Source organism: Colobus angolensis, unplaced genomic scaffold, assembly GCF_000951035.1.
Source record: "Colobus angolensis palliatus isolate OR3802 unplaced genomic scaffold, Cang.pa_1.0 Scaffold211, whole genome shotgun sequence".
In the NCBI taxonomy this organism is placed as follows: Eukaryota; Metazoa; Chordata; class Mammalia; order Primates; family Cercopithecidae; genus Colobus; species Colobus angolensis.
Genome location: NW_012115278.1, coordinates 2638730 through 2652358, shown reverse-complemented (window position 1 = coordinate 2652358; position 13629 = coordinate 2638730). Strand labels below are relative to the sequence as shown.

General features: G+C 39.6%; 1 protein-coding gene across 1 annotated transcript in view; it reads right to left on the bottom strand.

Annotated features, from left to right (window-relative positions):
• GABRA5 (gamma-aminobutyric acid (GABA) A receptor, alpha 5) overlaps window positions 1-13629 on the bottom strand; it is an 81075-nt gene that overhangs the window by 29888 nt on the left and 37558 nt on the right. Inside the window, exon 7 of the mRNA XM_011942875.1 lies at window positions 4672-4754. Within this exon, the coding sequence (XP_011798265.1) occupies window positions 4672-4754 (83 nt within the window). The remainder of the gene's footprint in view (window positions 1-4671; window positions 4755-13629) is intronic.

Here is a 13629-nt window from a genome sequence, read left to right as displayed (position 1 = left end):
TCGTCTCTGCCTCCCAAAGTGCTGGGATTACAGGCGTGAACCGCCACACCCAGCCATGTTTAAGATATTTTATGTAAGTTACACAGTAACCACAAAGTTAATAACTATAGAAGTTACAGAAAAGAAGAGAAAGGAATCAAAGTGTATCAATACAAAAAAAAATTAATGAAGCACAAAGACAGCAGGAGAGTTAAAGAGGAGCAATAGAAATAAAAGACAAATAGAAATAATTACCAAAATGGCAATAGTGAATCCTTCCCAATCAGTATTTACTTTAAATGTAAATGAATTAAACTCCTCAATCAAAAGACACAAGAGAGTTTGAATGGATAAGAAAACAAGATCCAACTCTGTTTTTTGTGTTTTTTTTTTTTTTTGAGACAGAGGGTCACACTATTGCCCAGGCTGGAGTGCAGTGGGGTAAATATGGCTCACTTCAGCCTCTGCCTCCTAGGTTCAGGTGAGCCTTCTGCCTCAACCTCCCAAGTAGCTGTGACTACAGGCATGCACCACCATGTCCAGCTAATTTAAAACAATTTTTTTTTTTTTTTTTGTAGAGATGGTGTTTTCTCACATTGCCCAGGCTGGTCTTGAATTCCTGGGCTCAAGCGATCCACTCACCTCAGACTCCCAAAGTACTGGGATTACACAACTCTATTTTGTCTACAAGAAACTCACAGTAGATTTAAAGACACACATAGACTGAAAATGAAGGGATGGAAAAGGATATCTCATGACAAAGGGCCATGAAAAGAGAGCAGGGGTGGCTATATTTACATAAGACAAAATAAATTTAAGTTAAAAACTGTCACAAGAGATAAGAACAATATATAATGATAAAAAGATTGATTCACCAGAGAGATATAACAATTATAAGTAAATATGCACCCAACGTAAGAACAACTGAAAATATAACGCGAACATTGACAGGACTGAAGGGAGAAATGGCAGTGCAATAATAGTAGGAGATTTCAATACCTCTCTCTCAGTTATGGATAGAAAAACCAGACAGAACATCAACAAAGAGGGTACAGTGGGCTGGAACAACACCAGACATACACAAAACACTTTAACTGCAGCAGAATACACATTCTTCTAAAGCACACACAGAACATTCACATTTTATGTCACAAAACAAATGTAATAAATTTAAGAAGACAGAAATTTCCTACCACAATGGAATGAAACCAGAAATTAACAGCAGAAGAAAAACTAGAAAATTCATACATATGTGGAAATTTAACAACACACATTTGTACAACTAATGGGCCAAAGAAGAAATCAAAGGGGAACTTAGAAGATATCTTAAAACAGACAAAAACTGAAAATGCAGCATATCAAAACTTATGGGATATAAGAAAAGCAGCACCAAGAGGGAAATTTATAAACAACTTAACTCCTCAAGGAATTAGAAAATGAAGCACAAACTAAGTCTGAATGTAGTAGAAGGAGGAAAATAATAAATATTAGAGCAGAAATAAACGAAGTAGAGAATATAAAAACAATAAAAAAGAATCAGAGAATCAGCAAAGAGCTTGTCCCTTGAAAAAAATAAAATTGACAAACTTTTATGTAGACTAAGAAAAAAAGAAAAGTCAAATAAATAAATTAGAAATAAAAGGAGACATTGCAACCGATGCCACAGAAATGAAAAGATTTGTAAAAGACAACAACAAACAATTATATGCCAATAAAATGGATAATCTAGAAGAAATGGGTAAATTCCTAGATACATACAATCTACTAAGACTGAATCACGAAGAAATAGGAAGTCTAAATAGATCAATAAGTAGTAAGGAAATTGAATCTATAATCAAAAACCTCCCAACAAAGAAAAGCCCGGGACCAGATAGTTCACTAGTGAATTCTACCAAACATTTAAGGAAGAATTAATGCCAATCCTTCTCAAACTCTTCAAAACAACTAAAGACGAAGAAACTCAAACTCATGAGTCCTGCATTACTCTTATATGAAAAGCAGTCAAAAATATTCCAAGAAAAGAAAACAACAGGCCAATGTCCTTGATGAATATAGATGCCAAACTTCTCAACAAAGTGTCAACAAACTGAATTCAACAATACATTAAGAGGTTTATATCAAGTGGGATTTATCTCTGGGATGCAAAGAAGGTCCAACACATGAAAATCAGTTAATGTAATACATTACAATTAAGAGAATGAAGAACAAAATGTAATACAATTAAGAGAATAAGAACAAAAATCATTTGATCATCTCAGTAGATGCAGAAAAAGTGTTTGACAGAATTCCACACCCTTTCATTATAAAAATTCTTGGTACACAAGGAATAGCAAAAAATTACCTCAATATGATAAATGCCACATATGAAAATCCCACAGTGAATTGCATACTCAATGGTGAAAAACTGACAACTTTTTCTCTAGCATCAGGGACAAGGCAAAGATGCCCACCCACCATTACCACCTCTATTCAGTAAAATACTTGAGAAGCTATCCAGGACGATTCAACAAGAAAAGGAACTAAAAGACATCCAAATCATAAAGGAAGAAGTGAAACTCTCCCTATCTATAGATGACATGATCTTACACACAGAAAACCCTAAAAACTCCACCAAAAGACTGTTAGAACTAATCAATAAATTCATTAAAGTTGCACAATACAAAATCAACATCAGAAATCAGTTCCATTTCTATATATTAACAATGAAGTATCTGAACAAGAAATTAGAAAAACAATCCCACTTAAAATAGCATGACATAGAACAAAATACTTATTAATGAACTTAACCAAGGAGTTGAAAAATCTGTACACTGAAAACTACAAAATAGTGATGAAATAAATTAAAGAAAACACAAACAAATGGAAATACACCACTCATTCATGGATGAAAAACTTAATGTTATTAAAATGTCCACACTCCCCAAGTGATCTATAGATTCGATACAATGCCCATCAAAATTCCAGCAGCAGTTTTTACAGAAATAGAAAAAACGATGTTTAAAATCATATGAAATAACAAAAACCCCCAAATATCCAAAACAATCTTGGGGAAAAAAGAGAGCTGGAGGCATTCCAAAATATGTTACAAAGCTACAGCAATTAAAACAGTATGGCAAGGGCATAAAGACAGACATAGAGACCAATGGAACAAAATAGAAGGTCCAGAAATCAATCCATGCATATACAGTCAATAGATCTTTGACAAGAGTGCCAAAAATACAAAAATGAGGAAAAGATAGTCTCTTCAACAAGTGATGTTTCTTTTTAAAGAGGAAGGGAAAAATAACTGAAACAGTAAGTGTAAAAAAATAATACTTGGAGAAATAAATATTTCAGAAATATTTTTAAACATTCTAATTTTCACAGTAAGGAAAATGGATTATATTTTCCAGTAAGGCACAGAACTTTTCAACTTGGATATATAATAAAACAGGAAACAGAAAAAAGGAATAGAAGATATCCCAGGCAAGAATTAAAGAAGAAACTGGTGTGGCAACATTAATATTAGACAAAATTTAGTTGCATAGGCATTACTTGTTCAAAGAGAGATGATTTATAGTGATGAGACATGCATCCTGTCAAGAAGCTATAAATATAATGAACTTTTATAGTAATGATAATGATGGGCATTTATTGAACACTTTAACTGGTGTTACTCTGCCAGTTTCAAACATATTACAACAGCTCTCATCTATTTTACAAATGAGGAAAGAGGCTCAGAGAGTCTAATTAACTTGCCCACAGTTACTCAGCAGAGGAGTGGGATAGCCAGGATTCAGACCCATAGTTTTCATGCTTCATCTCAACAAGAACACTGTGCTTTCAAAGTGAAAACTTCATATAGCATGTGCACAAGTGAAGAGTAAAAAGAAAGATGGAAACTAGATCAATTTCAAGTCTGCTCCAAATATCTCACATGTGGGGATGATGCTGAAACAATAAGTGTAACAAAATTTAATATCTGGAGAAATAAATATTTCAAGAATATTTTAAAACATTCTAATTGTCACAGTAAAGAAAATGGATTACATTTTCCCATAAGACACAGAACTTTTCAATTGTCTCAACTGTCAATTCCTCTGTCTGGAATGGCTGGAATCCAGGAATTCCTATTAGAATTGTGTAACTATATACCTATAGTATTGTGATACAGATAATTTGTTTATTTGTTCAAGCAACATATATTTCCTAAATTGCTGAGCATTCTGGGTGAGCACTGACTATGAACATGACAGATGAGGGTGTTACTCTTACGAAACATTCTAGAAGTGAGTCAACACAGCAATGAGTACAGCACAATAAAAAATATCACTGGCTGGGTACTGGGTACTGGTCACCATGGGTACTGGTCACCATTGACGAGGTGAACTGTAATCTGAGATGCCAAAATAAAAAAGAACTGCCTGGTGGAGATCTGAGGAGAAACACCCCCGAGGGGCACATCCCAGATTGTTCAGTGATGTCACTGGCATCGTCATAGTTTACCCTCATCTGTGATGTGTGGCAGGTGTTAATGACCCCATTTTACAAATAAGAAAGCTAGTCTGGGGAGAGCAAAACACTCTCCAGGCTTCTTAAACAGACTGCATCCTACTGTGCTTATGTATATGCAGAACCTAAATTCTTCTGAATAAATGTGGAATTGATCCCCAAAGTATATGTCCAAGGCTCTTACTTGTGAAAATAACTTACAGCTGCCAAATTTCAGAGGGCAAGCGTGCGCATCCATCGGGAAGTCCTCAAGCTGCATGGGGCACTCGGCAGAGATGGTCAAGCTGAAAAATAAAAGATCAAGACCTTTCAATGACTCTCTCACTCTAGCCATTCACTGAGCCACCATCATGTCCCAGAAAGCCATATTAAGTACTTTTAAAATTTAATGTCTTTTATGAGATTATCTGAACTACCCCACCAAATTACGTAAGTTTGTGTTGTAGGTGAGTATCATTCAGAAATAAGGCTTAAATCAAATCTACTCAGCAGTTCAGTGGCTTAGGGTGTGTGTCTATACATATATTACCGCCTGTAAAACAATTTAAGATGCATTTAAAAGTTATTTATTCTTTGTTTCCTATCCCTTATTGAGCATTATCATAAAGCTTTCCTTGACAGGACTGAAAACATATGCATTTTCTAAAATGGCTTATAAGCTCAAAAAATATAAATGTAGAATAAATGCACATATATTCATAGAATATGGGAAAATACAGAAAAAGTTTAATAAAATTACAAATATCTACTATTTCACTTATAACTTCACGTGGTACATTTAGCACAGAGTTTTCCTGCACGCCCAAATTTTGACCAGAACCTGGCTGTAACCATTGTTTAATGGGCCAATATGAAACTGTATAGTAAGTGAATCCGTAATAACAATCTTCTGGTACACCCGAATTATTTTTTTTTAATCCAGGCCTAGTCTTCCAAATTCTAATATCACCGAGCACTACCACTGTCACCAGTAACTACAATAGTGATGGTAACAAGAGCTGGCATGTCTGTGCCAGGAAGCGTGTGAGGGATTCTACCTGCACTGACTCATCTCACCCTAACAGCACGGAGAGATCTGGTGCTATGACCATCTCAGTTTACAAAGAAGAAAAGTGAGGTGTGGATATTAAGGAGTTCGGGGCCAAGAATGCAGAGCTGCTCAGTGGTGGAGCCATGACAATCACCCGGGCTGCCTGGCCCTGCCGCAGAGGTCCCCGAAAGGCACCATCACACGCGGCATAGGCAGGGCTCTGTTCTGTAGGAAGCCAGTGCACACGCGGCATAGGCAGGGCTCCGTTCTGTAGGAAGCCAGTGCACTCCCAGAGCCGCCACACCGTGGTGCTTTTGTTTCTCTACCACCTTTGCCAATTAGGGATGATTTTAAATTTTATTCATGAGTCTATCTTCTATTCCTTAATTCTTCTTTCCATTATTTAAACTAAATGAGACGACATACAATGAAAGATGGAGATACAAAAACGCTCAACTTCGAGTGCATGTTATAATTCTATTTTTAGAGCAAATAATAATTCCAGGTTACATTCGTGCTATTGTTCATTCCTTGTTATATAAGACTGAATATCCCTGATTAGCCTAGGGTGAGAATCAAAACGTAAACATCCATTTTTGCTTTTACTACTTCCTTCTGTGAAATAGATTAACCTTTTGCTGTTAAATTGGGCACATAATTCACACGGTAATTGCAGACTCAGTAGTCAATGTGTGCATTCTCTGAGTGAAACTAAAATACATGTCAGTGGAAGGAAGGTCCGTGTCCATCAAAGATAGGAAATCTTCTGTTGCCAAAACTTTTGACGGATGGTTTCCCCAAAGATAGAGTGACTCACAGAGGCCTGTGTGTTAGATGACCTAGAACGCAACACAAAAGTCTCACATTCAGGCAGGGAGAGGAGTTTTTTTTTTTTGGAGACAGAGTCTTGCTCTGTTGCCCAGGCTGGAGTGCACTGGCACTATCTTGCCACACCACAATCTCCACTTCCCAGGTTCAAGCAATTCTCCTGCCTTAGCCTCCTGAGTAGCTGGGATTATAGACGCCCAACACCACACCTGGTTAAATTTTGTATTTTTAGTAGAGATCATGGTTTCACCATGTTGGCCAGGTTGATCTCGAATTCCTGATCTCAGGTGATCTGCCGGCCTCAGCTTCCCAAAGTGCTGGGATTATAGGTGTAAGCCACTGCACCTGGCTGGGAGAGGATTTTTTAAATGATATTCCACACATATTCCTAGAATAACAAGAAAATTATAAACATCTACCACCCCACTTATAATTTCACCTTCATTTAGCCCTCAGTTTTTCGACATGTACATATATTTTCTTTTCATTCTTGGTATATAAAAGTCAGTCTTCTTTACACCTAACATTAGAGCAGAAGTACTTTCCCCATCACCAAAATCTTTATATAATCATGACATTGAAAGGTTAAATATTTGATTCTAGCATGCATGCGTATGTGTGTGTTTCTGTCTGTATGTGTAATTTTCAATGAGCTGTTGCTGGACTTTTATATTATTTTACCTGACAAATAACCTATAATTGACCACTTCAATCATAAATTATCAAAAAGGGCTGTTATTAGAGACTATGAAATTCGTAAGGTAAATAAAGAAAAAACTTACGGGAATTAGGAAAATTAGAACTTTAAAAAAATGCCTATACGGCTGGTATTCAGCCAACACAAAGGAAAACAGGTTACTTTATATGGTGGTGAGCAAATTCAAGCCATTTGTCAAGTGACGCAGTTACTGGAGCAGAGAATCTCAAGGGGTCAGATGTGCTCTTGGGGACAAAATCACAATGAGCTCAAAATATCTAGAATTTCCTTAAGAAGGAAGACTTTGGTCGGGAAATAGGAAGTATATACAAAGCTGTAAGATTAGATACATAGCAATTGAAGATGAGCACACAAGGAAGCAGCACGGCGGGAGTTTAGAGAACACTTTTCATCAGGAGAGGCATGCTTTGCACTGGCCTGCGGCCTAGCCTCTAACAGGAGCACGCGGGGCCCGCACGGGAGCAGTCTGAGGTGGGGTGGAGGGGAGGGCGTTTCAAGTGACCCGACTGTCTTAGCCCAGCTGCGCTACTGAAGACCTCAACCAGCAGCCCTAGCTCTCCTCTTTGAGTCTCCCGACAGCGATACTAACAACCCCACATAGTCTATGCCATTGTCAGGGTGGATGTGGAGATGGTTGTCTTCTCTCCAGACACAGACATGTCTGCCAGCCTCCAGCAGGCACTCACTTTCCCACTGGGTCTGGTGGCTGCCTAGAAGCCAGTCTATGGGCTGAGTTCTTGACAACTTGGAGAGTCTGAGTTACCCCTGCCCCCTTGCTCTGTGCTGGCGTCCAGCTCCAATCCACTAAGCCACTGCAGGCACCAGACCTGACGTTTCTGTTGCATGCCCCTACTCTCAGAGCAGACCCCAGGGAAACCTCATCCCAAACGCCCCATGAGGCACTCTGCCAGCTCCTGATTCGTTCCTCCTCCTTTCCTGGCCAACACCGTGTGTTTATAAAGGGGCCAGAGCCACTCTTTCTGCCGCGGCGAGCTTCATTCTAGCTGTTTGGCCCTGAGAACTGCCCACCTTCCAAAAATCACTGCACTGACAATGTTGAAAGATGGCATTTTAACAAGGAATGTACACCAAGGAGGTGGCTTTTAGCGTGTTGCAGGAGCGTGTATGTGTGTGTGTATGTGTGTGTGTGCACACAGCAAGGGTGGGGGCAGTGAGGGTACACAAACACAGATGGACAGCATTTAGCTGGATCTACAAAAAAGGCCAGTTTTAAAGAAAAAATAATTCCAGTAAAAATGTAAAAAAGACAGGGTTTTTTTTTTAACATTACCATCTCAATAAATGCTATTATTAGAGCCTTGTGACTTCTCCCAATTTTATAGAGCTCCTTAGAATTAGAATTCTAAACCTCAGGAATGTATACTTCATCTATGATAGTTTCTCTCCTCTAACACATGAATGTTTTATTCAGATAAATCTCTCAATAAGAACTGTTTCAGCCTCAGTCAGGAAATAAATTTAAATTTTCGATCCCTCTAAACATTTCAAAAATGGCCTATGCTTTTATAACACTCACAAAGGATCTCTCTGTGAAAGAAAGCCTTCTATTCATGGGGCTCTTGAAATGTGGAATGCCTTGATGTGGAACCAGCCGCCTCCACACAGAGCTGAGATCAAGGCCTCTGTGCCGTGGGTGACCGTCATGGCGTGAGAGAGACAGCTAGGTCACCTGCTTGAAACCCTCACTTTTTAGATAAAGAAAATCAAGCCCAAAAGGTTAAGAAACTTGACTGTGGAAAGACTTCACTGAATTACTGGAAGACCCAGGAATCCAGTTTTCCAAAGGTCCAGTTTCTACTTCCAATTTCTGTTAAGACATTCAAGCATTCACTTATTGAAGCATAATGTCCCATTTTTGAAGAGCATCTTGATTTTAGGATAAGAAGTAGGGTTTTTTTGTTTGCTTGCTTGCTTGTTTTTGTTTTGTTTTGTGTTTTTTGAGATGGAGTCTCGCTCTGTCACCCAGGCTGGAGTAGAGTGGCGTGATCTCGGCTCACTGAAACCTCCACCTCTCGGGTTCAAGCTATTCTCTGCCTCAGCCTCCCAAGTAGCCGGGACTACAGGTGCCTGCAACCACACTCAGCTAATTTTTGTATTTTTAGTAGAGATGGGCTTTCACCATGTCGGCCAGGTTGGTCTCGAACTCCTGAAGTTGTGATCCACTCGCCTCGGCCTCCCAAAGTGCTGGCATTAAGAGCCACCATGCCCAGTCGGGCATTTTTGTAATTTAAGATAATTGCTTCAACTCGGATTTATATCATCGTAATTGAGGGCATAGGGTCCTAAACTCACAAAAGAGCTCTCTGCTTGGTCAGGAGCAGCTCATGACTGAAGAGTGCTTTATGATGGGTAAAACGGCCAAATTCGGCCGGGCACGGTGGCTCAAGCCTGTAATCCCAGCACTTTGGGAGGCCGAGACGGGCGGATCACAAGGTCAGGAGATCGAGACCATCCTGGCTAACACGGTGAAACCCCGTCTCTACTAAAAAATACAAAAAACTAGCCGGGCGAGATGGCGGCGCCTGTAGTCCCAGCTACCCGGGAGGCTGAGGCAGGAGAATGGCGGGAACCCGGGAGGCGGAGCTTGCAGTGAGCTGAGATCCGGCCACAGCACTCCAGCCTGGGCCACAGAGCGAGACTCCGTCTCAAAAAAAAAAAAAAAAAAAAAAAACGGCCAAATTCTAGAGTAGCTTTGCTATTAATTAATTGTGTGACCTTTGTAAAACTGCCTAACATCTCTAGTCCAGTCTTCTTGTGTGAAAAAAAGGAAAAAAATTATTTTATTCTCTGAAATAAATAAATGATAGGTATAAAAAGGGTAAAATGGCTTTGGCTATGACCAGTTCGATGACAATGAGGTGATTGAAGAAAGTCTCCAAAATTCTACCAAAATCTTCTTCAGATCGAAGCCTTTTTCATTCTCATGGAAATCCTGCATCGGTGCAGTAGGTGTGACAGTGGCAGGCAAAATTACGGCACTGCAGATATGTCCATGTGCCAATGCACAAAACCTCAAACCTGTGAGTGTGCTACCTCATGCAGCAGAAGGGCTTTGCAGATGGGATTCACTGAAGGATCTTGGGATGGAGAGATAATCTTGGATTCTCCATGGGAGCCCAATATAATCACAAGGCTCCTTCTAAGAGGGAAGCACGAGTGTCAGATTCAGAGAAAGACATGTGATGAGGAAGCAGAGACCAGTGCGAAGTGGCCAAGAGTCTCATGATACAAGTGTCCTCTAGAAACCGGAAGAGGCAAGAAACGCCCTCACCCCTAGAGCGTCCAAAAGAAATGCCGTCCTGCCAACAGCTTGACTGTGGCCTCCTGGGACCCTTTTTGGAACTACAAGACAATTGGAACTACAAGACAATAACTTTGTTGTGTTTTAAGCCAAAATTTGTATTTCCTATTGATGCTGTGACAAAATGGTGGTACCCAAAGATGTGCGTGTCCTAACCCTTCCTATCTGCCAATATGTTTCCCTCATAGCACAAAGGACTTTTCAGATGTGGTGAAGTTAAAGCTGCAGAGATGGGAGGTTTTCCTGGTTTATCTGGGTGGGATAAATGTCATCATGAGACCACGTAGAAGAGGAAGATGGGAGTGTCAGAATCAGAGCAGGAAATCTGACGGCGGGAGCGGAAGCAAGAGTGATGCAGGGCCACAAACCGAGGAATCTGGCCCCTCCAGAGGCTGGGAAAGGCAAGGACACAGACTGTCCCCTAGAGAAGCTAGAAGAGAGGCCGTCCTGCCCACAGCTGGATTTTAGACACACAAGACCCATCGCAGACTTCTGGTCTCCAGTGCTGTGAGAGAATCAATTGGTGTTGAAAAGTCACGAAGTTTGTAGTAATTTGTTAAGCAGCAACAGGAAACTCATACAAGTCTAATGACCAGCAGTTATTGTGCTAAAGAGCCGCCCCATGCATATTTTGAAATCATTTTCACAAAGTTGACAAATAAATTTAGTAATATTAGCCAATTTGTAAGTAGCTGACACCACGTTCACTGCACTGAAAATTCCGACTTTGATAATGAAATAGACGTCTCATGCGAGGTGTCCTAGCTGGGTTGGTTACCGAACAGCATGCTGTGCCTCAGCTGGAATTACTGGAAACATGACCTCCCTGTGAAGATGCTACCTGTGACTCTCAAGCAATACAGGGAATTTATTTAGGGACCCTTGAAATTCAGTATCGACACAGTATCTAAAGATTGATGTTACAGAAAAGAAATAAGGCTTAATTTCATCATGATCTTTGTCTAGTCCTGAGAGGCCTTGTAAAAAACACACCAATACTTAATATAGAAAGCTTTCTGTGCAGCAGAGCTGTGGCTGTCGGAAAGCCTGCAGGGTTTGGAGACACAGGGTGTGGCATTCTGCAGCTGGCATGATGGTAGGCACTATTCTTCTATTGGGCTGCAGCCTGACTCTGGTGCCTCTGGTGTACTCATAGCTGCAAATCTGTGCAGGGCTTATTCAGCACGCCAGTAGGGATGCTGCTGGTGAATTTTCACTCTACCACTGAGTCACATCCTTAGCAAGGATGGAAGAGAAGATTCACAGCATGCACAGGGAGCACAGTGTGTGCTATGAGTGGGACGTCTTGGAAAGGAAACCCAGCTGTAAGGATTATAGGCCTGTTTCCCTACAACTGACTCAAATCAAGATTGGCAAATGAAGAGATACTGATCCAAATATTCAATTAAAAAGAACTGGCATACATAGGCATACATACAAATGTATACATACATACATACATATATATTTAATAATTTACTGATGCTAGCAATACAGGTAGCCTGTTTCTCCTTCAGAAACTTTCCCATGAGCCCTGCCTGATGCCTAAATCCTGTCTGGCTAGACCTTTCTCCCCTGTACTGCTGTGCTCATAAAAATAACTCCAAACTTGTTTATTAAGGAACAGAATGCACGATGTATTTGTTTTATTATATGCAATCAGTATCATGATGAACCGTATGTGTTATTTGTATACCTGTAGTTAGGCATTGCTTGATTTTCTAGGAACCTAGCTTCAGCTTACAATATTTCAAGAAAAAAAGGATTCTGAAGCTCAGTCAACTATACGAAAACTGAACTTTGGGAACAGAAACGTCGGTAAGTCAGGAACAGTGTATGTTGGAACCCAAAGGTCACTGCCAGGTTCAGCAATTCCCTCGCCTTTTTTTCTGACTGTGACGTGGGTACTGGTCCCATTCTGTGACAGTTGTAGATCCACTGCAGTTGTGTTTGGTCCACACAAGAACTGCAGACCTAGTTTCTTTCAGGGCCTGGCCATTGTGATTGTCCTGGTTCACCAATCTCCTAAGGGATCTTTACCTTAGCACTAAGCCTGACCCCATCAAATCCAAAGCAGGGTTTTGCCTGTGATAAGAAATAGATGAGACATCAAGTCCTGCTGTGGGGCGAGAATGGGGAGTAGGCAGCAGAGAGCTAGAAGAATAACGTGTACAGCGACCTATTTTATATGTAATAGAATTAAAACTCAGTGAAGGGCAAGCTTGTAAAAATCAGCTTAATGTATTACTGAAATTTTAAAACTTTCAAATAAGAATACACTAAAATGATCCACATGTTGGTTTATAGACTGTAGACTTCCTTGCTTTAAAAAAATCTGCTATTGGGATAACAAAGTGACTGTCTCCTTTTTAAAAATAGATCCAAATTCTACAACTTACTTTGAGTTTGAATTACAGACTTCATGAATTATTTTAAGGCCAATGGATTTCTTTTGTATCCCTGCATGTAGTAGGGAGATACACGAGACCAACCACCAGAATTATACTGGGCTAGAACTTTTTACTGTGCTTTTCACTATTAGGAGTCTCATTCCTTTTTGGCCACTGAAAATAAGATGTCAGCAATTCCTATTTATGTTGGGAAAAGCAGCATAAGTTTGATAATTTTGAGATATTAGTATATTTCTTATCCAAAAGAGATATAAAGTATATTGATCTATTTTGATTAACATAGCTGTTGCTTTTTTCTAATGCTCATGTTTCTCAGGAGGACATTGTAACAATTGACATGAAATGGAAATATTTTTGTTTAATTTGTTATGTGCATCTACACACCCCATAATAAATCTTCTTAACAGATCAAATGTAGGAAAATACACATAAGCCTGAACAATTTTTTAAAAATACTACAAAAGAGAAACAGCACAAATCCACAAAAAAGGTTCTTTCTCAAAGTAAAATTCAAAGTTTAACTTTAAGAAATAAAAGCATTTATTTCATCATAAAGCTAGGAAAGAAGAGACTGCGGAAAGGTATACATAAAGAACAAGGGCTGTAAAATTCCCACTTACACCAGGAAATCTAAGCGGTCACGCGCATGCCCAGGGCCGGACACATACTAAAAAAATACCTAAAAAGACCCAAAGTTTTCACATCTGGCTGACCTTCAAAACTCCACACAAGAAGAAAGTGAAGTTATAGCAATGTTGTAAACTATCTGGCTAGGCACCGAAAGAGTGTTTCAACATGCACGCAGATCCTATCTGCAAAGACTGAGAGAGGCTTTAATTGTTTTGGTTTT